This window comes from Vanellus vanellus (assembly GCF_965231255.1).
Source record: "Vanellus vanellus genome assembly, chromosome: 7".
Classification (NCBI taxonomy): Eukaryota; Metazoa; Chordata; class Aves; order Charadriiformes; family Charadriidae; genus Vanellus; species Vanellus vanellus.
Window position 1 is genome coordinate 36340699 of NC_138912.1, and position 26764 is coordinate 36367462.

Here is a 26764-nt window from a genome sequence, read left to right on the forward strand (position 1 = left end):
CCTTAACTCTTTTTCTTAATTCTTCATAAAAAAAGTTTATATCCTCCCTTCCCAGGTCTGTCTACCCACAGTTTTCAAGAGATGTCAGAACTCGCTCCCTCCCAGACAGGAGTTTTAAGAGGGCAATCTATTCCCTTTTTTTTTTTTTTTTTTGGCTAGAGTGAAATAGATGGGCATGATTTTCTTTTGCTGTTATGACCTATGACTCTATTAAAAAGAGCAGCAGGGAGGAAGACTGCGTATTTATCTTCCCTGCCACCGCTAAGGGTGAGGGTCTGCTCCTACTGTACTCATATAATGCAGAGACTCTGGAAGAAATGGAACTGATCCTCTCTCAAATCTACCAAGCATACTAGGGTCTACCAAGGAGACCCTTCTAGGATACTAGGTAGGACAGGAAACAGTGAAAGACAGCAGACAGGGTGCCTGCAGCAGAAGCAAAACTAGGAAATTCCCAAGAAGGAAAAATTCCTGAGGGAGCTGACCTGCACCCGAGTCTTAGATGTGACAAAGAAAAGTCTTCAATACACACAAAGATGACACTGAAGAGTCTATTGCAGACACGAATCTGCTGAGAGGTACTGAACTAGAAATAAGACTGAAGGAAAGGGTCTAGGCTGCAAAGAAGCGAGGACTGGATTAGTTTCCAAACCTTTTAAGTGAGGGGTCTACAGTACAAATCTTATGAAGAGCGGCTGAGGGAACTGGGGTTGTTTAGCTTAGAGACAAGGAGGCTGAGGGCAGATCTTATCGCTCTCTCCAACTACCTGAAAGGAGGTTGTAGCCAGGTGGGGGTCCGTTTCTCCTCTCAAGAAACAAGCGATATGACAAGAGGAAATGGCCTCAAGTCATGCCAGGGGACGTTTAGGATGGGTGTTAGGAAAAATTTCTTCACAGAATGGGTTGTCAAGCATTGGAACAGGCTGCCCAGGGAAGTGGTTGAGTCACCATCCCTGGAGGTATTTAAAATATGCGCCGATGTGGTGCTTAGGGTCATGGTTTAGTGGTGGTTTTGGCAGTGTTAGGTTAATGGTTGGAGCAGATGATCTTAAAGATCCATTCCAGCCTAGATGATTCTATGATTCTAAGTGTGTTTTTAAGCCAGCAGTTGAGCTTTTCTCTTGGAAATACAGCCATTATATTCCATTAGGTTTTCTTGCGCTCTGGTAAAACACGTTCAGGAGCCTTCAGTCTTGCTCACTTCAAAGAAATTCTGGAACTGTAGTACCTGAAGCTGGCCAATTAGGGTCCCTTCAAAGCCATGTTTCTGACTGGCAAGAAAAGGATAATGCTCTTTTTTTTTTTCAGGTGATTCCCATGCTAAGACCAAACCCAGATATTATATAAACAGAGTGGGGAGTCCATTCCTTAGCAACGGTTTGTTAGAAGAGAGTCGTTAAAACTCCTGGCCCTGTACTCCCGGGGTAGCCTTTCTTCCATTTTTTAATGTTCTACTGCATGACACCACAATACCAACACAGTCAGACAGTAATGCAGGGAGCAAGTCCAATTCTAGTTTAAGCAGAGTTATGCGAGTCGAACCAAATACCTAAATCTGAAGCATAGGTAGGCCTGACTTACCTCTCTTCCTTTATGTAACCATACTGTTTTTCTCCCGCTCAAAACATTTTTAATGCTGATGAACACTCTGCAGGGAAGGGTGGAACAGACAGCACTATGCCCACAGGGCCCAAGTTCACAAGTTGTTTCTTATCTGTAGCCATACTCATTTTTTTTTTCCCTGGCAAGAGTTTTAAATAACTCTAAGCAAGCATTTTATAAAGATCACGCTGTCTGAGGCGTTCATGAAAAATATGAAGACTTAAACAGTAAATCTACAAGCATGACAAGAAGGGAAAAAAGGCAGATAAAACATGTTGGCTCAGCATGATCTGAAATAGATTAGAAAAAGACAGACTGCCAATGCACTTTGAATGAAATTCTCAGAACTTGTTACCTTCTTGCTGTTTTCCTCTGATCAATAAATTCAAGCAATTCCATTAGTCTGTTAATTCACTTAAATAATATCGAGCATTACTAACCAGAACAAATGAGGCTGGTAATACAGCTCTGAATCACAGAGTGCAACACATGAGACAGCCCTTTATCTGACTATGTTTTTCACAACTCAGTTTTATGGTCAGAGACTTCAAACTCTAAAATAAGTGTGGAAACTCAGATACAGACAGCTATTTATGTAAACTCCTCCCTGCTTAAAAAAAAACTTCACTTGTTTAAAGAAGCAAAACCTTTCTTATCAGTGTGATGTATTTTATTTTCTCAGTCAACTCTAAAACGAGCTCATTGTTTGCACCACACCATCACACTCTTATAAGGCTGTAAATTTCACAAATGGCTAGAAGTATACTATGCCAGAACATGGTAAGTCACTGAGAACTTTTACCGGTTTCTAATATGCGTTATTTGATACACAATTTGCTGGGGGAAAATTCTATAAAATCCATAAAACAACCAAAATGGTCTCCACTTTATTAGCAAAATGTCAAAAAAAAGCTAATCTCATGTTCACAAAGGTATGGTTTTGGACATTTGGAGTGAAATTCCTGCCAGGTTTACCTATTTCTTCCAAATAAACTAGAAATAGCAGGTCAGTCTAAGAGTTGCGTTTCAATAATTTTGTGACAAAAATATTCGTTATTTTCAGCATTATACTGTTTTATATAGAAGTCAAAAACAGTCTGAAGTCTAAGTAAAGCGTGAAGAAAACAACACTCTTATAGACTGTATAAACTGGAAGGAGGTAGCTGAAGTTCATCTTTTTTCCCAGATATACTTAGAATGGCAGATGTGACAGGTAACACTAGACAACGCTTTATCTGACAGCTAGTCACATTGTTTCCTTTCTATTTTTATTCACAGATTACAGAGGAAATTAAAGTTTAATGATCCAAACTGCATCCTGTCAGTAGAATTAAGTATGGTTTCAAATGTTTTGAATGTCAGCGTTGTAATTAACCAGCTTTACTGAGTGAGCAAGACTAAAAACTTTTCAGCGCTATTTGATAAATGGATTTGAAAAATATTAGATACATAAATAGGTATTTCCCCATGAAATACTAACATACAGAATAAGATCTGATTAATACTCTATAGAGTTCTTTGATGATCACAGAATCCCAGAATGGTCAGGGTTGGAAGGGACCTCTGGAGATCACCTAGTCCAACCTCCCTGCCAGAGCAGGGTCACCTACAGCAGTTGCACAGGGCGGTGTTCAGGCAGGTTTGGAATGTCTCCACAGTGGGAGACTCCACCACCTCTCTGGGCAGCCTGTGCCAGTGCTCTGCCACCCTCAAAGGAAAGAAGTCCCTCCTCGTGTTTAGATGGAACTTCCTATGCTTAAGTTTGTGCCCATTACTTCTTGTCCTATCACTGGGCACCACTGAAAAAAGACTGTTCCCATCCCCCTGGCACCCCTCCCTTTAAGTATTTGTAAGCATTAATAAGATCCCCCCTCAATCTTCTTTTCTCTAGACCGAAAAGACCCAAGTGCCTCAGTCTTTCTGGATCACCTTCTTTTAATTTATATATACAAACAAAAAAACATCCTTAGTTAGAATTTTCATTTTATTTATTCTACTGTTACTTTTTTTTTTTATTTTTAAAATTAGTTTTGGCTCAGTCCTTTAAATTTCTTCATTTTATTCTATGATAATTATAGAGCTCAGAGTTATGGAAATAAAGGCCAATGACATTTCTTATCTCTTAAATGATTAATAAGAGCTGTAACATCCGTGTCTTTGTGAAGAAGAGGATAACATGGTAAAAGTATTAAAATTTTAGAACAAGTTCAAAGAAAAACTGCTAATGACTTTTAAAGAGAGTTGATTTTCAAATCATATGAGCATACAAACATTGAGAATATTAAAGCTGATACAGCAAAGACAAGGTCTAGGTTCTATGCTGCAGCCACTGTGTGAATACAATGTCTTTTTGTTGGAGCAAGTCCACATTGAAGAAAAACTGAATTCCTAAGGGAGTTTTAAAGTATAATAATTAAAGTTAAGGACTTTGAAAAGAGCAAAGTTGAGGCTTATTAAAATATTTAATTGCATTTAAATCTGGCTCAGTTAGGCATGACCAAAAGCTGTTATAAATTGAAGGATGTTCAGTAGCGTATGTTGAAATTACTCTATCTTCTAAGTCGATTTCCTAATTAGATGTCAACATAAAAAGACACCATTACAGCTAATACCACTGTTGGCAAGTTCAACAACCAGAAGAGAGACTAAAATATAGAAAATGTTCCACCTTCCTCTAAGGACTTAGGGCAAGTCTTTTTACATAGGCATTTTGGAGAGTGTTATGCCACGCTAATTTATTCTAAGAGTTAATTGAAGAGTTCAGTTCTCACTCCTATTAAGAGAACTAAAGTATGAAAGCAGAAGAAACTCGTTACCATTTTTCCTGAATGATACCCTGCATTCTTTTATGATTTTCAGTTATTGCTAGTTTTCATTTTCAACAGGAAATCAGGAAGTGAATTATATGGTTGCTTAGAAATACTGAAACTCTAGGAAAGAAAAACTACCCAATTTTAGTTCTTCTCATGTAAAAAAATACTGAAAACATTTTAGAAGGGCGCATCTAGGATTATGAAAATACATATGTAAAAATGTAATAGGCTACCAATGACAGATATCATAATTTAAGAAAATTTTCCACAAACAGTACAAAAGACACAGGCCACTCCTCTTACAGCTGGCAAGTTTCCTACATATATAACAACACAGAAGCTTCAAAACACTCCCCTTTAAGTCAGTGGCTCCTCTTGTGGCATGAGGTATTATTAGAGGTGGCGCTGATTATTCACCTCTGCCCTGCAACATCAAGAAGTCAATAAAAGTTGGAATTTTTATCAGTCTGTCACGCATCACTGAAAATGGGGGGGGGGGGGGGGGGGAGGAAACAAAAATAGAACTATCTCCAGCTCTTCCCAGGAAAGACACACGCCAGATTGAATGGAGTAAGCAGCCAGAGAAGAAACTCAGTAAACACATTTTTGGGCTCAGACACATTATGCTGGCAAGATTAAAATCACACTGTTCAAAAAAGGAAGGAAGCCTGCTCACATGGGACACTATGGCTGACATTAAAGGAGTTCAAGTTTATGTAGACAGGAGAGCATTTTAATGTTGAACAACAGAAAATTTTGCCTAATTCAGCAATAGAGGGACAACCACTGGTTAGTTTTATACAGGAACAGAAGAATGATCCCTTTTGTATAAAGAGAACCAGGTGGAAAAAAGATGACCCAAAACATAGCACTAGTATAATACACACTTCCAAAACACTTTATTCCATTGAGTGAAAAAATTAAGTGGCTTTTAGAGAATATTTTCTACTGCACAATTTTCCAAGCTTTGCCAACATCAGGACTTTCTAGTCTTCTGTCTGCAGTGTACAAAGCTGGAGATGGAGAGTTGCTGGAGGCCTCTCTCACACATCTCTCTCTCCTTTTAGCTGATCTCTCTTACTAACTGACTTAAACCGAGAGATAGACCCTTACCTACTCAGTTCTTTCGCTCCATAAATATCCACATAAAATTCCACCTTTAAGATTCTCTACAAATAAATTATTGCCTACTACTGCCACAAACATCCAGAAGGTTTCATGCATAAAAAGCTATACAAGTACAACAATTCAAGGAAGAAAATAGGATTATGAAATAAAAGGAAGTTAAAATATAATTGTATGGATAACCACCTGCTTCCCCAGACCAAATACGTTGAGTTAGAAGACTTGGTTTTTTGGTACATTCTACAAATCTCATCTAGGATCTACACTTTTACCAATTGCCAAGGTGTTACATGCATGAGATCTGCAATTCCCAAGTACAAAAAGAATTTTCAATGCAGAAAGAATCATCAGCCAACACTTCTCTGGCTAAAGGGAGACTGAGTTAAGTCAAATTCTACTCACCACAGTTAAATGTTCCAGTAAGTATGCCACATCAACCATGTCTGCCAGAATTAGAAGCCTTGTGACGGCCGTAAGCAGAGATCGTGCTGCTTGGACAACAGCCTGCCTCTTAGGCAGATAGCAGGGATCACTCGTAAATGCCTCTGCTGATACCTTTAAGGCTTGACCTGCAAAATGAAGACATAAATTTCCTTAGGCTATATCACAACACCCAGGAAAAAAAAAAAAATAGCTAAAACTCGATCCATTCTTTGGCAAGTCACAAGTACTGCCAATAAATTTGGCACCTCTTTGTTGCCTTGAAACGAAGGTCAGTTATTATAGATCACGCAGAATGTTCCACATTTTGAATGATGTTCCCTTTCTGTTCTTCTGAATCATTTAATTCTAAAATAATTCCCTTGGCAATCACACCATTACTCTTAACTGTACACAACGATGCCAGGGGTGCTATGTTGAACTTTTCTAGTCACTGCTTTTTATATTACTATGTACTTTGCCGTCCTTGCTATTAAATAATTCCTGGTCACAGAAGGGAATCAAATATTGCTCTTCTCATTATAAATATAAGTTAATGGAATGAAAATCTCATGCACACAAACATTCGACTCGGACGTAAAATATGTGAAATCTATGCAGTGGAGCTAGTAACCATGCCAGTAGACAACAATATACTGCTCTGCAACATGAAGTTTCACAAATGAAATTTAAGAAGAACAACAATGACAAACACCCAAGTTTACTTTCAGCAGTCTGTCAGCTAGATTTGCTCTGAGGAAAAAAAAAAAAATTGCCATTACACTCATTTCTAAAAGCATTTCAAAGTCTATTATCGCCTGAGGAGCTTTGCCAGTGATGGCACAACCTTGAGAGAACTCACTCTACACAGACCAGCATTGAAAAACTCTCGTCAGACAAGCACAAACGGCTCAAATAAACATTTGACCCATTAAACTCTCTATATCAGCTTGGATAACCTAAGACGGATCGAAAGTCACAAAAATGAATAGTTTCAGCTGTGCTAAAATTAGGAAACATCATTAGTAAATGTAGCTATTGAAAGACTACGTATTCATGAAGCCAGCCCTTTGTTGACAACTGCCTTAAGCATGTCCTGGATTTTGGATGCAACAGCAACAAAACATATGGCATTTAACAAAATTCAATATTGCTCCAAAGTTAAATCTTTTGTTTATTATGCAATATTCTTTCTACCTATATCTAAATTACCTAAGTCTTGGTATAAGAATGGAGTACTTTTCTCCAAGCAGTCATTTTGTATCACAGAGGTTTCCTACAGAGAGAGAGTGCAAGAATACGTAATTTTTTTCTACAAATTCTGAGCAAAAGTAGGGAGAGAATATTGCCCGTAGAAATAAAATTCACAGTACCCTTAGCACTGTATAGCTTCATTCAAAGGTAAGAAGTCTGGACAGGCCTCATGCAGGAATGCTATCGGCACATCTACTTCAGAGAATCTGGTAGTAAAGTCAAAGCTAGTCAAACAAAAAGTTTTGCTACCTGAACCAAGCGTGTGTTTTTTATAAGCGTTAGGGTCCTCAAATCAAAAACTAGGCAACAAGGTTTGTACCAAATACATACAATCAGTAATCGATGCATATTCATAGAAATACATAGAAACATAAGGGATTTCCTGTAATTACATAGATACAGACTTATGTGCTCCCTCAATCGGAATTCAATGAGAATTATTCAAGTGCACCAGAGTTTGCCAGGCTGGTTCTACACGTGACTTCATTTTGTGGTTTAACACCAGCTGGCAACTAAGACCATGCAGCTCTTCACTCCCTCCCCTCCCACCCCCCCAAGTAGGTAGGGAGAAGAGAAGAAAGGAGAACAAAAAAAACCTCATGGGTTGAGATGAAGACAGTTTAACAGAACAGTAACGGAAGACAAAATAATAATAATAATAATGGTAAAAGAATACACAAAATAAAGTGATGCAATACAATTGCTCTCGTGACTTGACGATTGATTTCCCAGCCCATCCTGAGCAGCAATCATGGATTACCACTCCCCGGCCAACCCCCATTTATACGAGCACATGGTCTATGGTATGGAATAGTTCTTTGGCCAAGGCTGTCCTGCCTACGCTCCCTCTTCATTTCTATAGGAAGCTGAAAAAGCCCTTGACTTAATATAAGTATTACTTAGCAACAACTAAAACAATGTGTGTTATCAACTTTATTCTCATATTAAATCCAAAACACAGCAGCTACTAGAAACTGCATTTGAAAAAAATATTGAGCAACGGCCACGGAAATTAACCCGCCAACCACTAGAGTCTCCATACCAGCACCTGAGATAGTATTGGCCTGATCATCAGAACACTGAATACGTCCAACATGCTGAAGCTCCTCGGATTTCCAGGAACACCCATCTCTGATAGTACTCTCTGTTTTTCTCTTGGATTTGGTAAAGTCTTTGTGTAAATCATGTATCTCAAGTACGTGATGAGCAAACACCATAAATAAATGAAAATCACACCAATTTGAGACCTGGTTCTAGCACCTGCTACATCTCAAAACAGTGAAAGTAAAAAAATGTCTTGTGCTCGGGACAGCAGATCAGAACTTTTCTCTCGCATTTGGTGAGATAATGCACCATAGCTGAGCACATCATAACAAATAGAACTACAAGAAATAAAAATCAAATATTAATCAGAATGATTGATTTTTAAGGTTTTTTTATTTCCCCAACTGCAATGGAGAGAAACACCTCTCCAGATGAGTACTGTTTTCAGTACTACAAGTTTCAAAGCACTGATTTGAGCCCAGTAATCTGGGGCGGGGGGGAGTAAACAGAGAGTGTAAATCATGCTTACATGCATACATATCTTTATATGTACTTTTGAAGGTGACTACTACAAGCGTTAATAAATTATTAGCAATTTGGGAAGTTTTAGTAGGAATTTAAGATACTAACTCTGGAAATTCCCCACGTCTTACTAAGAACATAGGAAATACAGTGCATACACACTATCACAAAACTAAAATCCTTGCCCTTTCATTCTCTTAGCACTTCAAATAGAAAGAAAACTTTCCAAATTTCTGAGAACAAGCAATGTCAATGAATAACAAAACCTGTCTCCATTTTATTTTCATAGTATTTAACTACCAGCTGTTTGTCCTGCCAGTTATTGGTTTTGAATATCTTAAATGTGACATGTTATCTTTCGTGCTGTAAAAGTACAAGTTAACATCACGTTTTTTATGTATTTGGAATGCGTACACTGTAATATTAATTCAGACCATTATAGCTGTCAGATTCTTAAAAATATCTGCACAAAACCAAGAAGCTGACACGTGTAATGTCTTCATAAGACAAGAATGCACGAAACAATGAAAATTTTTTTGCAATTCAGATGTATGTGTGGAGCTGTTCACCTTGGTCCCTCAGGATTCATTTTAACAAATACTGACTAAAGTGCCAGGGAGATGCTGTTTCCCAAGTGAATAAAATTAACATCACCACCGCTTGACTGGCCACCTGGTAACTTTTGAACTTCCTAACCAACTTCAATAATTTTTTTTTACACAGAGGAAGATATTCAAAGTGAGCTAACTACTTTTCCATGAAAATAGGAAAGAGAACAAGTTAAAGCCCTTACTGCTGGCAAGCGGGAGCTGGCAGCAAAAGCTCACCTACTACTAAGTTTCAAGAATCTACAGAAGTGTTGAGATGCAAATTTGAAGGAAGACAGGCTCTCCTTGTTCCACTATTTATTGACTGACTCCTTTGGTTTTTTAGACATAGAGAACATCCAAAGTGTTTATAAGAAGAAGAAAACAGCATGCAGTATTCTACTACCTGTTATTTATTAGCATTTACTTACAAGGTAAGCAAGTAAGCAAACAGACCCAATTCACTACTATTTTTGCAGTGTCTTGGGCCATCCGAGCAAAGGCAAATCTGCTTTTGACTTATTTTAACGCAGCAGTTTAAGCCAGATTTGCAAATAGGTTTTATCGCAAGATAAATGTGGCCTGTTAACCTCACATACTTCCCAGGATAAAAGGATAAGTAGCAAGTCAACTTGGTGACCTTTGGGAAACTTAAAACTTCGTAGGCACAGAATCTGTTGCAGTTCAGAAGAACTTCTGTAGAAAACTAGTTAAGTCTGGAGAAACCGAGAAGAGAATTAATGAAGGGAAGGCAATAAGAAAATAAAATAGAATTAGTTAGTTTGAGGAGAGAGGGAGAGGAAGAGTGAGAAGTTTGCTGCGTTACTCATTGGTCTTAGCTATCTACTGTACGCGTTAGCCAATAACCAGCTACATTTGAGTTTTTAAGTTCTGTATAACCTGCTAGTAGAGTCTCTCTGTGCAGTAAAAGCGGCCAAACAAAACCGACCAGGAAAGCAAATTTGACAGGAACTGGTTGATTAGAAAGGAGTGAAAGTACTCAGCTGGGAGAAGCCCAGACAGGAGTGAATGGTGAACCTATGAGTCAGTAACTGAATGGATCAGGAGAGAAGTGAGATATAGCTTAGCTGAGGACAGGAGACAGTGCTGTTACCAGGAATATTTAATAAAAGTTGGGAACAAAAAATATAATCCTCTGACAGCACAGTGGCTCCTCAGATATCTCTACTGTAATGCTTCACCCTACCCATAAAGAGAAGGCTGAACAGCGTGTTCACAGGCCCCACATGTGAATATTTACCCAGGTCTCTGCTATTGTGCCTTCCAGAATAGAATGGCCATATGGATCTGGGTGTTCTTCAAGCACCTGAGACACTTCAAAACCTCAAATAGTCCTAAAATCCAAAAATAGTACCATTTCAGCACTGGTATCTTCTGGGTACTTGAACCACGAAGAAGATGGAGCCAGATTGTTCTCAGCGGTGCCCAGTGACAGGGCAAGAGGCAATAGACACAATCTGACACACAGGAGGTTCCGTATAAACATCAGAAAACATTTTTTCACTGTGAGAGTGACTTAGTGGTACAGTCTGACTATGAAGGTTGTGGAGTCTCCATCCTTGGAGCTATTCAAAAGCTGACTGGACATGGTCCTGGGCAGAATGCTGGCCCTGCCTGAGCCAGGGAGTTGGACCAGATGACCTCCAGATGTCCCTTCAAACCTCAACCATTCTGTCATTCTGTGAGCGAGCGAGCAAAGACAAGACAAAAGGGTCTGAATATGATCAATCCCTTAGAAATGAGTTGGACATAAGCTGGGAGGGCTGAACAAGTATAAAATCATGACCCTAAAACAGAGCAATGAGATGCAGCCTAGGCAGATAGCAGCAGCCAAAAATAACAGCTCCGACAACAACATGATGTTAGAACTTTCTTAAAATGCACTAGACAGCATGACAGTTCAATGCAATTTCATCCATTTTATCGTAATTCCCATCTAATGGATATTCTTCATAATTACATTTGTCACAAACAATGAAACATGAAAGACAGTGCCCCTCTAGTGACACAAATAGGGAAGGAGAAAGATGGGAGTATTCATAGTATTTCAATTATTTTAGACATTCAAATGAGAAGCAATTTAAAGAACCAAAGTTAAGATACATCATAACTACGTAATTATTGGAAGACTGATACTTCCAGGACTCTATTCAGCACACACAGATAGATGATGCCCAATGTAAATAGTGTTACTACCATTAGCTGATTGGCTACTGACTGCTATGCTCAAATGACCACTACTTATGCGTGTGCTTACAAAAGTACATGCTCGAGCATAGGGAAAGGTAAAAAAAAAAAAGTCCAGCCACAGGTAATTTTTAAAAAAGTTAGAGGATCCATGCACTTCACCTAGCACCAAAAATATTCAAAAACTTAGATAAAGATTCCTTTAAAAACAAGTCAACTAACTGTAAGGCTCTTGGCAAATTTGCTGTTGGCAAATAGCTGACAAAAGGTACACACTTCTGCTGGGCTGCTAGCCGACGGCACGCAATCTGTCTGCACAGATACTTACTGTAATACCACTAACCGCAGTCAGCGAGCACCCCTCAGAGACAGTGTTCAACACTACACTCAGGCAACAGCTACATGTTCTTTATTGGCTTAGGCAAAACCATCAGAATTATGCTTTCTTCTTTGATTTCTTTGAATAGGATTTAGTAGGAGAAAGAAAATCTATCTAAGCATCACATTTCTATCTCTTCTCTTTGTTTTTACGTCTGGCTTTCTCCTCTCGTTTTTTATTTTTAACTGCAGCAGTGTGAAATCCACATGGAATGCTGTGAATTTTATGCCATTCTTGTGCCCTCCCACACCGAGGTATTGTTGCCAAGAAAGTCCTGTCACCCACTCAAGTGAACTGCACCCTTAGAGACTGGTGGATTCACAGTTCCAGAGAAACACAGTGCTCAAAGGGAGCCCACTGACTAAGGGAGGGAGGGAGGTACCAGAGTCAGTAAAAGTCTTCCTCGTCTCAAATTTGAAGAGGGGGGAGGGGGGTCGATGGTTTATACCAATAACAGAAAAACTTACAAACTCTGACTTACATTAGTATTTGCAGCCTCAAGTTCCACAGGCATGAACTAACACATAAGCAGAATCAGTACCAGAGGCGGCTGGGAGTCAATGTCACCTCAGAGCACAAAACAACCTACCCTTCCTAAAAACAAGAGCTTAAATAATACTAGTCACTAGTATAATCACCTGTTCTGCTCCCAGAAATACCGTTTCCATCTGCTACAGCAAATAAAGGATTCTGCTTCAGCCAGCCAGCTGGAAGTGACACTATCAGTGTCAGGGCAAAGCAGATTGATACCTCCTGCATGTTCCTAATATTCAACACCATGATAACTCAGATTCTCCCACTAGCTTTCTGTAGATGTTACAGGACATTTTTCTCCTGCCACACAGTCTCTTACCCCACTCAGATACCACTGTATTCTGTTGCATTGCAGTTATTTCACCACTGCATACCAGGAAGTTACACTTTCACATCTCATACAGTTCTTTCTAATGTGTAATCAGAGCCACCACACACCCCCTTCATGCCTTACACATCTCTCTTCATTCCCCCTTTCCCACTCAGAAACACCTGATCCAGTGACAGTGATGTCAGAAGCTTTTCTACAAGAGATGTGCTCCTGGTTTGAAGAAAAGGGTGTACAGCACAGATTATTTTGAGGCACCTGAATATCTAAATTGTTTCTCCCAGAATGAAAGTCCCTTGGATGCAGAGCACATGCGTGTACCTCAATGTAAGTGAGAAAGCTAAGCATATTTTAAGGACTGGGGGGAGAGGGGAACAGAACAAATAAGAATATAGTATAATACAAGAGATCACTATCCCCTTCTTTCAGTAAATAACCTTACAGTAGACTCCTCATTTCTTGCCAGCGAATGGTAGTTTCTTCTATGCCATCAAAGTCTCACCTCTCCTGTTTAATGTCAAAAGACATTAAATATGGACATTAAAATATACCAAATTATTTTTTTCTAATTTCCCTTATAGAGTAACTGAAGGGTCAAAATGTAACTCTAGCAAGTAACTTGCTTTCCATTCACTGTTATGTGTGATGAAAGGCTTATCTAGGAACACACTTGGGCATGATAACAGCTAAAGGCATGAAACATTGACATTGCAAGAGATAGAAACAACGCAGACAACAACTGTTGTGTTTCTGACCATATATAGTCAGTAAGCAATGGCAATAAATACCAAACGTTTTAGCTATGCCTGTAAAGCTGTTTGAAAACTATAAGCAATCACACCTTGATGTAAGTGCAAGAAATCCTTATCCTAAGTATAATGCCATACTTTAATGACAATTCCTAAGAGAATGTTTCCCCACATTACCGTTTTGTCTTAAAACTGATTAAATATCAGAATCAGGACATTAATTATAGTCTGATGTTTAGTGTCAGAAGCATTCACGGCTGAACAATGCTCCTTATTCCTTTGTATAGGGGTCAGTTATTTTTCCATTAATTCACAGCACATTATGAGCCAGAAGGCAATTTTTTGAAAAGCTGTATAAATGAAAACTAGCAGTGAGAATTTTTCAAAATACTTATATTTGGGTTTATTACACTATTTTAGAATAAAAAGTACTCTTTAACCAAGCTTCACCAAACCAGATCAACAGGAAACACAGCAGTTCTTCAGGTACTAGGCTGGTGGATTTCTGCGTGATGCACACAGTCCACCACCCACAGGCCTGCCTGGCTTAGCAGAGTTCCAGAAGAAGGTGAATCAAAATGTGGATAGAGATAGGCCTTAAAAAAGTACTTTCTTAAGAGGAAAATCAAAGAAAAACGTGGATGACCTCTGTATGAAAATGATCAGCTCCAAGACTATAAATCTTAGGTAAAACTTTGCAAACGTCAAAGGAAGCAGAAACTAGAACGTGCCTGCCATCCATTATAGCAACACCTTCTTTCAGATGTCACTAACAGAACTCAACTGAATTCGAGAGACAAAAATCTCATCTACTGACAGTGTTTGTCAAGACCAAACTGTAGTCAGCGAAGCCCTATCCGTGCCCCCATTTCTGGAGACATTGGATGAGTAACTAATGCATCAGATGAATTAAATATGACAAATCTTCTACTTATCTTATCTCCACTGTTCACTTTTATCCTACTAATTTGCCCCTTTAATCCCCCAAATATTATTATGAACAGGATTATCAGCAGCAGCTTGCAAAAAGTCTATCGCTCCTCTAAAAGGAACCCCCATTCATCAGCTCCAAAAGTAACAAAGCAGCATTTTCACACTGGTGATTGATATTCAAAAGAAATAAGCGTTGAAATCTCATGGTACAGTCTTCAACTCAACAAGCTCAGTGAGAGACACAAGCTAAAATGAGAAAAGATGTAAGAGTATTCTTTCCAGATGTTGGTGTGCAACTCTGTAACTGATAGTTTGGTCCACATCTGAGTGAAATTATCTACAGCATTGTTTCAAAATTCCACTATACAGTAAATACAAGCTGTAGCCACCTGCAAAAATTCATAATTTATTTAAGAGCATGTTAATAAAATACCTGCCAGTCACCACAGAAAAATACACCCACAGAAAATTAAATATTATACACTATGACATGCGTGGCAGGCGAATGCATGCAAGCACAGTTTATGACCCACATACTTTCAAAGACCTTCAAGTAACATAAGACATTTAACAGCAGCAGCATGTGACTTGAGTAACAGGCAATAAAGTTACATACGATGTGGCATACCACAAATTAAAAATAATACACAGCTTTAAAGGACTAAAAAATATCTGTAAAATTAACAAACTGCTATCTGTTTTGCAATTGTTCACCAACTTCTTAACATTAACTTGTGCGGTTTGGCAAATCCTTGGAGGAAGATTGGCTGTGAATACTCAGTTTGTCATTGCATAACGACAGGTGATAACATGGACTTAACTTTCTTTTAAAATGTATGAGGTGTATATAATCTACTTTATGTATTATTTATTTTTGTAGTTATCTCTGGTCTTGGCTGAGAATCAATAAATAAATTGAAAATGTGAAATATTTTTCTATTATTTATGTATAAAAATCAATATAAAACTATATATTTTATTCTTGTCTTGTGTTATCGGCCTGGAATGGATGGGCTAACATTTTAAGAGTACTCCAAAATCAATGATTTTTTTAAAAGCCTCAGCTGATCAGTGTGACAGATAACAATGATATTTGCTGGTCATAACGCTCTTAATCACAAAAGACCTTAAGGTACCTCAGACACCATATGCATATATCAAACTCTAAAGCGCAGCCATCTCTGGGTCCAGGGGAAGCCAATAGCTAGTAATCACCACTCTGAACAACAGCAGGGTCTCAGAAATTGCCCCAGCTGCACACGTAGGAAGACAGAATAAAAAATAAAAAGAAAAATATCCTCATTAAGTTGCAACTTTAGTAAGAGCAGGGTGATATAAAGACCTGATTTAAATGGCTAACACACAGTCCTTCAGGCACAAGTTGTCACATGCCATAAGAACATACACCACACTGCTCCTCAGTAGCGAAAAGGCTACTGAAGTCCAATTTGCCCCTTTGTAAAATCAAGCCTGGCTACTAGCTCATTTGATAACATGGCCTGATAATAACTTTATAGTACAGCCATTGTTCTTCGCAGATTTTCGCGAAGGCTTTCACCAGCCACTCTTAATCTGATGCCAGGCAACCCTTGGGAACCATTTGTTTACAAAATTCACAGAGCACTGATGAAAGGACATGATTCTCAAACGACCAGGCACTAAAAGCATTACTCTTGTGTCTCCTTTTTCCATTGAAACCTTCTCCTGAATCAATTTTCAAGGTTGATTTCTGCAGGAACACAGTTTGGATGTCTGTCATCCAGCTTATTATTATTTGAGCCTGGCCGTCATATTCACCCAATAGGCCCTAATTATCCACGGGGAGGGTAAAAATCAACAAAGAGGCTGAAAGAAAGTGGCTAACACAGCATTTTGAGCAGATCATAAAACCTAGTCCTATTCTGGGAGTCTGGTTCGACACGGGGAGATAGGTCATGAGGAAATGGAATACGGCAAAACTCACCAAAGATGAGCTGCTCTATCATGAGCGAAAAACTCTTGCAGTGGGTTAAAGAATCCACCTTCCTCCTACTGAAGTCTCAAAATGGGACTGTTACTACTGCACAAAAGAGGGAAGATTTCTGTTTTCAAATTTTTAACTAAAAGGCCTCAATCCCAGATTGAGGTAAACAGGTCTTCTCAAAAAGAGCGTTAAAGCAGGCATTAATTTAATCTTCTGCTTAACAGCCACTATAATTAACAAGGGGCATCCTACCCTGTCTTCATTGAAAAAGAAAAAACAAACAAACAAAACCCCACAAAAACAAACCACAACAAAACTTTCACCGATACAAGTGTTTTTCCACAATGGGGCCCAGCTTGCACACTTTACCTCCTTACAAGTGGAGAAACATACAATTAGACAATTGTATGTTTACAATTAGACAACTCAAAGTTCAGACACTTGCACATCAAAACATATTTCTCATGGATATCCTAGCTTCATGTTGACACCAGCGTTACATGGTTAAACTAACTCCTTGTAGTGCCTAAATTATTTGTCATATACTTACTCTCTTTCTGGACATCAGCGAGTGCTGCATGAAGTTCCTCTTTAAACACAATTGCTTCCTTGGCTATTTTCTCCCCCTTGTCCAACAGATTCCAAGTGGCTTCTTCCACAGAAGCTAGCAAGACACGAGCTCTTTTGGAACGGCCCTTTTTCTTACTAGAAGGATTCTGTGGACAGTTCACTAGTGTTGTAACCTACATTTAAAAGAAACAAAAAAGACAATAGTGGTCTAAGTTCTATAATAAGTGAATTTGCATTGTTTTCATATTTAAAAAAAAATCGAATTAATATAGTTGAGAATAAGCACTGGGATTCCCCCCGCTTTAGAGACAGGCAAGCTCAGCATACATACTGAGAATGGGCAAAACTGTTGAATCAAAATTCACAGATAATTTTACTTAATATGTCTCAACTTCGTATTCTTCTTTCTGTATGATCAAAGCAAATTCAATAAAAATCTCACTGTCATATTAGCCCTGATGCAAACTCCTGACACTGCTTATTTTAAAATTTCCTCATGCTAAAAAAAATATTACTAATGCTAGTAAGGAAGCTTCAGCCAAGGCAGGAATAATAATCAGTGCTGAATCTCGCATACTTCCAGTTTAAATCTCCCAAGTTACCTCAGAAGCAAATACCCAAAATGAGTATAGATACATTTCAAAATGCTTTCTCTTCTTACAAAGGAGGATTGCAGTGCTCAGAAGTCAGCATGTCAGAATTCTCAGGCAGGCTCTCGACATTAAAATTGTACATCATTTTACTCAGAATGTAGGTTTACTGCAGCTTTGTCCTATGTTTTTTACCAATGCACTTCAACATCCATAAAGAACTTAGTTTTATATAGCATCCCACTCCACATTCCTCATCATCTGACCACAGCCTCCACATTCCAACAGAATGTTTCTAACAGACTGTTCTCTAAGGCATTGCTTGAGCTGTCACACTAAGGAAAGGCTCCTAAAAGAGTTTAAAAGAAAAGTGTTATACAGATATTTTAAAACATACTTTATTTTCATTAAGTTCGCTGATGTTTTTTAATCTTCCTTGTATCCTGTTCTCTGTGCCAGAACATGGATAGTACGATATTAAGTACAGATCTAGTCTCGGAGCTCAATGAACACATTTTATATAATGACTTCATTTTGTTAAATGGCATTCCAATCATCAACAACATTGCATAAGCAAAGCAAAAGCTGTGCATGAATTTCTCAGTCCAGCAGGCAAACTTAGCTAATGACTGCTGTACAGCTTGTGGTTTGAGCTGGTCTAGGGGAAAGGGCTCCATTCTCAGGTATAAAATGAGAACAGTGCACTGGCTGTGCCCTAGCTCACCTTTAGATCTTGTTCATGAATTCATGCGCTTCAGTGCTTTTCATAAATCAGTATTCTTAAAAGTAACTAACAAACACCCTCTGGAAAGCATTTCTATAAACACATCTTTGAAAGACAAAAGCCCTGACCCCTACATCATTCATGTGGAATTTGGGGGGGAAAAAGGACCAGCCACTTGACATTAACTGCTTTGGCATGTCACATGGAAACAGCAACATAAACAGCTGGCTCAGATTGTTACACAGGGCTTGGGTATTTTTCTGACTGTGGCTTGAAGAAAGTAAATGAAATTATTTATTGCACATAAAGCAGCCAGCTGGTAGAGAATGCACTGGGAAAAAGGAATCTTAATATATTTTATTTTTACAAACCCTGTAACATTATTTCTAGAGCATTTACTGCAGTTTCACTGATCATATTTTTAAGAGCAAGTTAAAGAGATTATATGCTGATACTTCCAACAAGAAAGGCGTAAAACACTCTAAAAACTTAGAAGCTGCCCAAAAATCCTATCAAGTAAAAGACATTTTTTAAATGTCTTAACTATTTAATCACCATTCCCAGAAAATAATATATTCTATTTCTCAGTTTTTTACCGTAGCTTCCTTTCTATGTAAAAAACTATTCTATGTACTGTTCATTCATATGCTTTGGAGAAGGAGGAAAAGAAACAAAACAAATGGAAAAATAAAAAATAATCATTCCTGCAAGTGAAAACTCTTGACTGTAAAGCCCTTCGTCTTCAGCATCACTGCCAGAAAACATGAGAGGCAGCTTCTGATCGCAAATACAAGTTAAAATTTGATAGGTAGTTCTTGGCTCATAGAGATTAAGGAATACAGAAAAACTACTCTGAATTTTCTAACACAGCATCCCAACATTGAGTGTAAACAGTTTATGCAGATCTTACACAGAAATAATTGAACTACACAGTAGCTAATATAGCGTGCCCTTGTGATCCACTGTCAACACAGCTTGTACTGAAGTGGCAGAAAACACAGTCAAAATGATACCATTATAAGAAAAAACATATTCCCATTAACCCTGCTCGTGCCCAACCGCATTTCACAGTTATTAACACCTTCTTATTGCCATATACAGCAGGTCTCCCAGCATTCAACAGAAATCATCGTCAAGAGGTTATTTTGTATCTCCGTGAGGAGCAACAGCCACAAGGATTTTTTTAAGTGAGATTTTCAAGCCCATATGCCATCACAGCTGCCAAGCTGAACCATGTTGTTGTTTCCAGTTATTACCATTATTTATAGGGCTGACGGGGTGGGATTTTTTGTCATGGTTATCACAAATACTGAATTCCTAAGGAACTGTGCAGCAGTTCTTCCAATGCTATAATCAGTTCCTGCTAGCCTTTACAGATAATCTTTTTACTATTGCCGTAGTTAAGGAAATAATGCCTTGGTACCTTGAGTATCAAAATATTTTGTTCACCTTTGATATTAATATAACAGTATCTTAAAGCATCGATTTTTTTGTTTGTTTGTTTAAAATTTAGTTCAGTGTAATTGCAATTCTTAGACATTTGAAAAAACAAGACATGAACTCAGTGATCTAATGACAACAGCAGAACCCCCTGCTCACTGTTTCAAACCCGAGTCAGACCTTTGAGGATAACAAAGTATTGCCCATACAAATAAATACTGATTAGTCACTTTCAGTGTGCATAGAACTAATAGTATATGTTTCTGTGTGAGCAAACTTTTGTCAGTGTGAATGACAGGTGGGAACAAATGCCTTTCAAGTTAGGTATTTTCATCATCGATGCGAGGGGCTCTAGAACACGTGGATGTTTCTACATATTCTGTAAAATTTACCTATCTCTTGCAGCCATAAACTTTCCTTAGCTGGTATGTATAAAACAGAAACAGATGGAAGACAAGAGGTTTGGCAAGAAAAAGCTCTTACAAATATTTACTTATGTATACATACACACACATATACATTAAGTGTGTGTGTATACACAAATATACAGAGAGCACTTTAGATACAATATCCAAATAAATGGCAAATTTACAGCTTATAAGACTTGCAATGACTGCAGAGCAAAGGCAGTTATACAGTGTTTCCTGCATTAATTAAGCTGTATCAGTCTCATCAAGTCATATCTTTCAAAATTTTTTACATGTATGTAAATTCAAAAGGAAAAATTCTTATAAAAGTTTGCTACAGAAGCAAATTTATACCTAGCCATAACTGTAATCATTACATCGTATAGCAAAGATATTAAACAGACTTCAGTCTCTGAGGATGAGATAAAACAAGAGGATATTTACCATTACATTAATTGTTATATTTTGTGAGTAAATCTAGCACAGGCATGACAAATATTAGACATCAGCTACGCGAATGAAAATGCTTTATGATCTACTGATTGCTTCACACTAATTGCTCCATGACAGAGCGCATCTCTGATAAAACCCAGAATTAAAGAAAGACTGTTTGTCTGAGCATGTACCCAGTTTACATCAAGGCAGCTGTCAGCTGAATGATGTCAGTTCTGACAACTATCACTTTTAGTGTGCCAGATGCATTGATAGGGAACTTTACCTAAAAGACTTCCTTTCAAAACTAATGTCCTCAAAGCACCTGGAATAAAACTAAAAAAAGGCCACAGACAGAGAGAACCCCTTCTGGTGAGGGTGCAGTTGGACGGGATGAAAGAAACTTTTTTGCAATACTTAGAAAACAGAGTGCAGCTAGTAGTACATCCCCATGATATTACAATTTGTAATTCTGTGTCCAGCCTTATACTAATGCAGTTATGCCACTTCCAACATATGAGTTTCCATCTCTGCAGAGCCATGCACGGCACTATATGAACTTACCACCCTGGGTCAGGCCACTGTTTGGGATGCAGAGGGAAATGCAGTGAGACTGCTGCCCCTACAATCCTCCGAACAATGTAATTTAGGGGCATTGTTTTATTCCAAGGATGGAGAAGTTGCCAAGTCAGAAAGGGTTTTACACAAAACAACGTGTCATACTGCTTTTATAGTTTCAAAGTGATAACCACTGCCAATTGCAGATAGCAGGGAAGAGAGAGAATCGAGCAGTCATTTGCAAAGTGACTTCCACATAGGCTGGTTTTGCCTTCATTTTCTCTCATATTGATGCTGTTAACTTAATGATTGCTTTAACACTTAGCATAACTGGCTAGAACAGACTTCAGAAAAGCTCAAACACTTCCACTGCCTCTTTCCTACCAGAGCATTACAAGACAAATAAATAAAATGGAACATAAATCTCAAAATAAAGTTAAACTCTGTTCAAAGCAGCAGTTGCCAAGTGAATCGGGCCAGAGCACAATACTACTCATTTTTATCTGTGACTGGTCTGATTCTCTTTCTAATCATAGATCAGTTTTCATTTATTGCCTTTCCAGCATCTCAGTCATCCTTCTTTGAGTATTGGTTTTAATGCCTGCTTTTGCATTTTCAAAATTTTTTCAGTCTCCTCCCCATTCAATCTGCAAGTTTCCCTTCCACAGTTGTGTTATGAAACAAACAAAGCATTAAGGTTGAGTGGGGGAACAGACAGCCAAAATCACATTCTCTTTCAACCAAAGGATTTCCATTCTTAACAGACTCAAGCTTTTTAAAGATGCTTGAGGAGAGCTTTAAAAAAAATTAGATGGTTTCTTTGTTTAGTTCTGAACCTGAATTTCTTCGTTTTGTCAGGTTTCTTTGATCCCGCAAAACTCAGGCCAAAATTTACATTTCCTCATCTCCTCTAAAAATACCCACGGTGTTGCAGCTTGCCTGAGCACAGTCTGACCTACTGGTAATACAAGAGAAGGTTTTAAAATGCAGTCTATCAAGACATCTTTTCCTACTACTCCGAAACTAATTTTATAATCCATCCACATACGATGCTCCAGCTTGACGGCTTCCCACAAACCACTGAACTGTTAACTGAGGTTTTATACACCGTCAATCACACCGGGGCAAAAAGAAAGGCAGGCAGACAAAATGAGTGAGAGGCAGCTCAGTTAGTAACAGCTGGAAATGAAGTAATGACAAAAAGAAAAGGTTACTTTCTGAAATAGAGAATCTTCCAGAAGGGACAAATGAGTATTGGAGGAAAAGAAGATCAAAGCAAAAATAAAAGATGTTGAAGATGATAATGAAAAAATAATAAAAGAAACTGGATGAGTTAGATAGAGGCAAAAGCTTCTAATGGGGAAAATACAACTTTATTTTTTAAAGAGAAACTTATTTCACTGAATTAACTGATTTTTAAGAGCAACTTTTCTAGAACTGTTATAAAACACGATCAGCACCTCTTTGCTTTTCCTAGCTTTTAGAGCACATACACCACTTCTGGAACAAATTAAGGACTTTTCCAATATGAAAGTCCAAATTAACATAAGAACCATCACACCAAACACACTCATCATTTTATTGTCCTCATCTTTCATCTCTGTATTCTTCCCGCTGATCATTATGTGCTGCTGCTTTAATTATAATCCGACTATTCCCCTGTATCTGGTCACCACCCCTTGGCAAGCCCAGGGAAATAGCACATAAAGGAATGGCTCCCAGGACAGAGGAGGAAAGATGTCATCAGAGCAGTTTGTGTGAAAAGAATTGCATTCCTGGAATAACAAAATTTGCCATGTACTTAAGAGGCCAAGTGCAGTCAAATGAAGCCCAGTAGTTGTACGAGAAAAAAATTTTTTCCTTTAACACCTGCCCAAGTAATTGTTTCAGTCTTAATTAAAAAGATTTTATTTAACTCTTTTTAAAAAATAGAGAAGTTTCAAATTGAAAAAATGGAAATAATAGGAAATTTGGTATATATGTCCTTACCTTTTTTTAACAACCTGTATATCCCCAATTCTTACATGCATATAAACAGAGTAACAGCCAGGGTACAGTATTCAATCTGGCTTTGCTCTATTTACCAACAGTCATCCTCCCAGTATCAGTTTTGTTTGTTGATTGCTAACATAATTTATTTAACAAAAAGTTATGGTCTCGTAAGGGGCATTACTCAAAAAGTTCAGAAAGATCTTAACCAACCAACCACTGAAACTACTTTACAGCCATTATACCTGACCATCTTCACAACCTGAAAAACAATGAAGTATCCTATGTACATAAGCACGTGAGAGAAAATTCTGAATGAAGCCACACCTCTCTGTGACCAAAGTGCAGCCAGAGCAGTGACTACCATGTAAACATACCCTCGGGCACCAGGAAAAGAATACTAAATAAGCAGTGTACAGCTGTGACAAGTAGTTTGATCTACAACACCTTGGCAAGGCTGAAGGACGGTGATAAGCTGGCATACTTGTGCTATGTGTAATCGACAAATTAAATGCAGGTACCCCAACATCTTTGTTCTAAGCACAATGAAGAGAAAATTCAAAATAGCTTGAGTTTCAAAACAGAAGATGTCCTTTCTGTTCTTCAACATGTAACATATTACTACAGAGCTCTTTTAACACTTTCTTAGTTCTACTCACTATTTGGAAAATGAGGTCAGGTCTTCTGCAAGTAGGTCCTTTCCGTTGTTTTAAAAAAGACATTTCTAATCCATACCAAATATAGAGATAACGAGAGAATCTTTAACATACTAAGCACTGCATATTTAACCAGTGATTACTGGAAATAGAACCGGAATATGCAGTAAAATTAGTCCTCCTAAAAAAAATAACTACACACCTGAAAGCGTTTTTGTAACTCCCTCAGTCCAAGTTTTCTTTAGTTGGAAGGAAAAGTGCTACTATAGGTTTATACAACATGCAACAATTGCACTGTTCTTAGCGCATCTCTTCTAAAATGCAACAGAATGTAATTCTTTTCAAAATTCAGACAAAGAAACTCACCTACAGATTTCAAGGCTTTTCTTTTTCACTCTGTCCACTACTTACAATATGAAACTTTTCATGTGTTGGAAATCCATTTACAGTGTGTTCTACACTTAAACCTCAACTAGATAATACTGTACAACAGACTAGCCAGAACTTGAAACATTTGCTACGATACACTGTGTAGTATTTGCGAAAATGGAGGTGACTCAATGAATGACCAAATCTGGAAGAAGACAGGTCCCCTGGAACAGTTTCTGAGCCAGACTAAACTACAAGTACAGAAGAGCTGTGGGTATGGCTTTCACAATAGTGTTCTTAGCCAAAGTTCTTCAGCCTTATTCCTCTCCCTCTATGGTTATCCAACTTCTTTTCCGCAATACTAAAATACCTGAATTATCAATGGTTCCAATAATTTCTCCACTGTAAACGTCTGGATCTGCAGATCCCGAGGATCAATTTTCAGTTTAATGCTTGGCACCTTTGTAGACATTTTACCTGGGTACAAAAGAAAAAAAAAAAAAGCAATAAGCAATTATTAGCCACAACTGCCAGTGTCATTGCCCTCTGTCAGAGCCCAGAGAACTGCCTATTGGAGTACAGACTTGGTTCTATAGCAGCCTTGGATTTCAACACATAAAATGAATTTTTCTGATTCCTCATGTTCAAATTGTGAAAAAAATAGTGCAGATACTTGCATAAACTGTAAAATAATAGTACATATAATTTCTTGTCTTCTCTTCCAGATTTCTAAATTGACCCTACATTAAAAAATACACAAGGATAATTGTAATATAAGTTCTCCAGTAGTCAATAAAAAGGAGCTTTAAAGCAAAAAATACTATTACGTTATTGAATTGATCATAAACCAAAGACGTTAACGCACAATACCTGCATCTTAATCCACATGCCAAATTGCAGTGGTCATAATGAACACTTTAAGAACAAAAATATATACAGGAGCTCTTAAAAGCCCTGGAAATTAATAGCAGGAGAAAGTGAAACATTTCATTATTTTATACCCTGTAATAACAAATATTTTCTAAGTGTCAAGACAGATTAAGTCAAGAAAGCCTATTACTGAAGTCAATAAGACAGAATTAAAGCTAAGTAAAGGCTTTAAGTTGAATAAATAATTCAGTAGGAGCTTGATTCAAAGTCCACTGATGTTAATTTCAGGGTTTTCACCGAGTTCACTGGGCTGTGGTTCAGGCCTTTAATCGCAGTGAAATGTGCGTGTGCCAACAAAGACTTATGACTGTGCTTTAGTAGGAATGCAGCTGATTATTGCCCCAAAATAAAAGGCATTTTAAATTTTCCAGTAACTTAACTTCCCATAAAACATAGCTCAGCAAAGCCTTTTTAGCCAATAAAGACTTCAAACACACAAATAATAGATATCTGTCCTTTTTAAGCAGGATTTATTATAACCATTGCTGCCGTATAATAAAGTAATAAGGTACTGCAATTGTGAAGGCTCAAGAGATGTATTGTCACCTTCTGGTGAACCTAGCATTGATTTAATACAACACAGTAGGTTTAGGGTTTCTACATCAAGTTGCTTAGAACTGAATCTAAATTGTTTATCACAGAATAGTTATCCACATTTCCCTTGCAAGCAAAGATAATGTGAATGATAATTAAAGAATTAAGGTTAAAGGTAATTCAGAGTTTTGCCATTCTTCGTGAAAGTGCCAGGTTAATTCTTTTCTTACAAGCTATACTAGTCACAGCCCTAAGTTCTTGCAGATTCAGCTGCACACAGTCAGGTGGTAGCATATGTAAAGAACTATTTTTTCAGTTTTAACTCCAAATCAAAAGATAAAGAGAATAAAAACTTGAGATCATACTGACCGGAATTACACTTTTCCTTCTATGGAACTTAATAAGAGAACTCTAGAAATGTCAATGCAAATTATCTGGCCATATTTACACATTTAACTTTTAGATACTTGTAACAAACCCAAAGTAAATCAAATTTGAGACTCCCAAAATTGCCAGTGTCAGTGGTTCTCTTTCTGTCCAGTGAATCAGTAGGTAGGATACTCCCACAGTTTTGAAATACAACAGTTTAACTTTTCCTTCTGTTTGAAGGGAACTGAGCCCCCATCATTCACTGCTTCAGAAACAGGTGGTGTCTCCTAGTGAGGACTGCAGCCCTTCTGTAGCCAAAATTGTTACACATCCCTCCTCACATGATGAAGCTCCAGCATCCAGAACCTTTTATGATAGATGTTAGAGCACACTATCCCTACCTAGCATCCATTTAAGCGCATACTATTGATGAATCTGTCAAATCTTTTTAAAATTTTATTTAAAAAAAAAAAAGTAAAAATACAGAAATTTGTCAGGATGGTAATATTTAGTAGATCAATAAATCAAGAGGAAAAGTACTGGCATGAAAAGGAATAAAACCCTACAGGATGAAAAAAAGAGGAGAACTGGAAGAGAGCAACACTGTATCATCAAGGATCAGCCTGTTACAGAGAAGCAAGAGAAGCCAACCCTTCCTCATCTGACTCATTGGGAACAGGGGGAATATTAATGCTTAGTTTGGTGGTTTATCAGTCCTACCTCTCTATCATACCT

General features: G+C 37.9%; 1 protein-coding gene across 1 annotated transcript in view; it reads right to left on the bottom strand.

Moving 5' to 3' along the window:
* CTNNA3 (catenin alpha 3) overlaps positions 1 to 26764 on the bottom strand; it is a gene marked incomplete at both ends in the record, with an annotated part of 521829 nt that overhangs the window by 490692 nt on the left and 4373 nt on the right. Inside the window, 3 exons of the mRNA XM_082486059.1 lie at positions 5943 to 6109; positions 17012 to 17204; positions 24567 to 24673. Coding sequence (XP_082342185.1) covers positions 5943 to 6109; positions 17012 to 17204; positions 24567 to 24673 — 467 coding nt within the window. The remainder of the gene's footprint in view (positions 1 to 5942; positions 6110 to 17011; positions 17205 to 24566; positions 24674 to 26764) is intronic.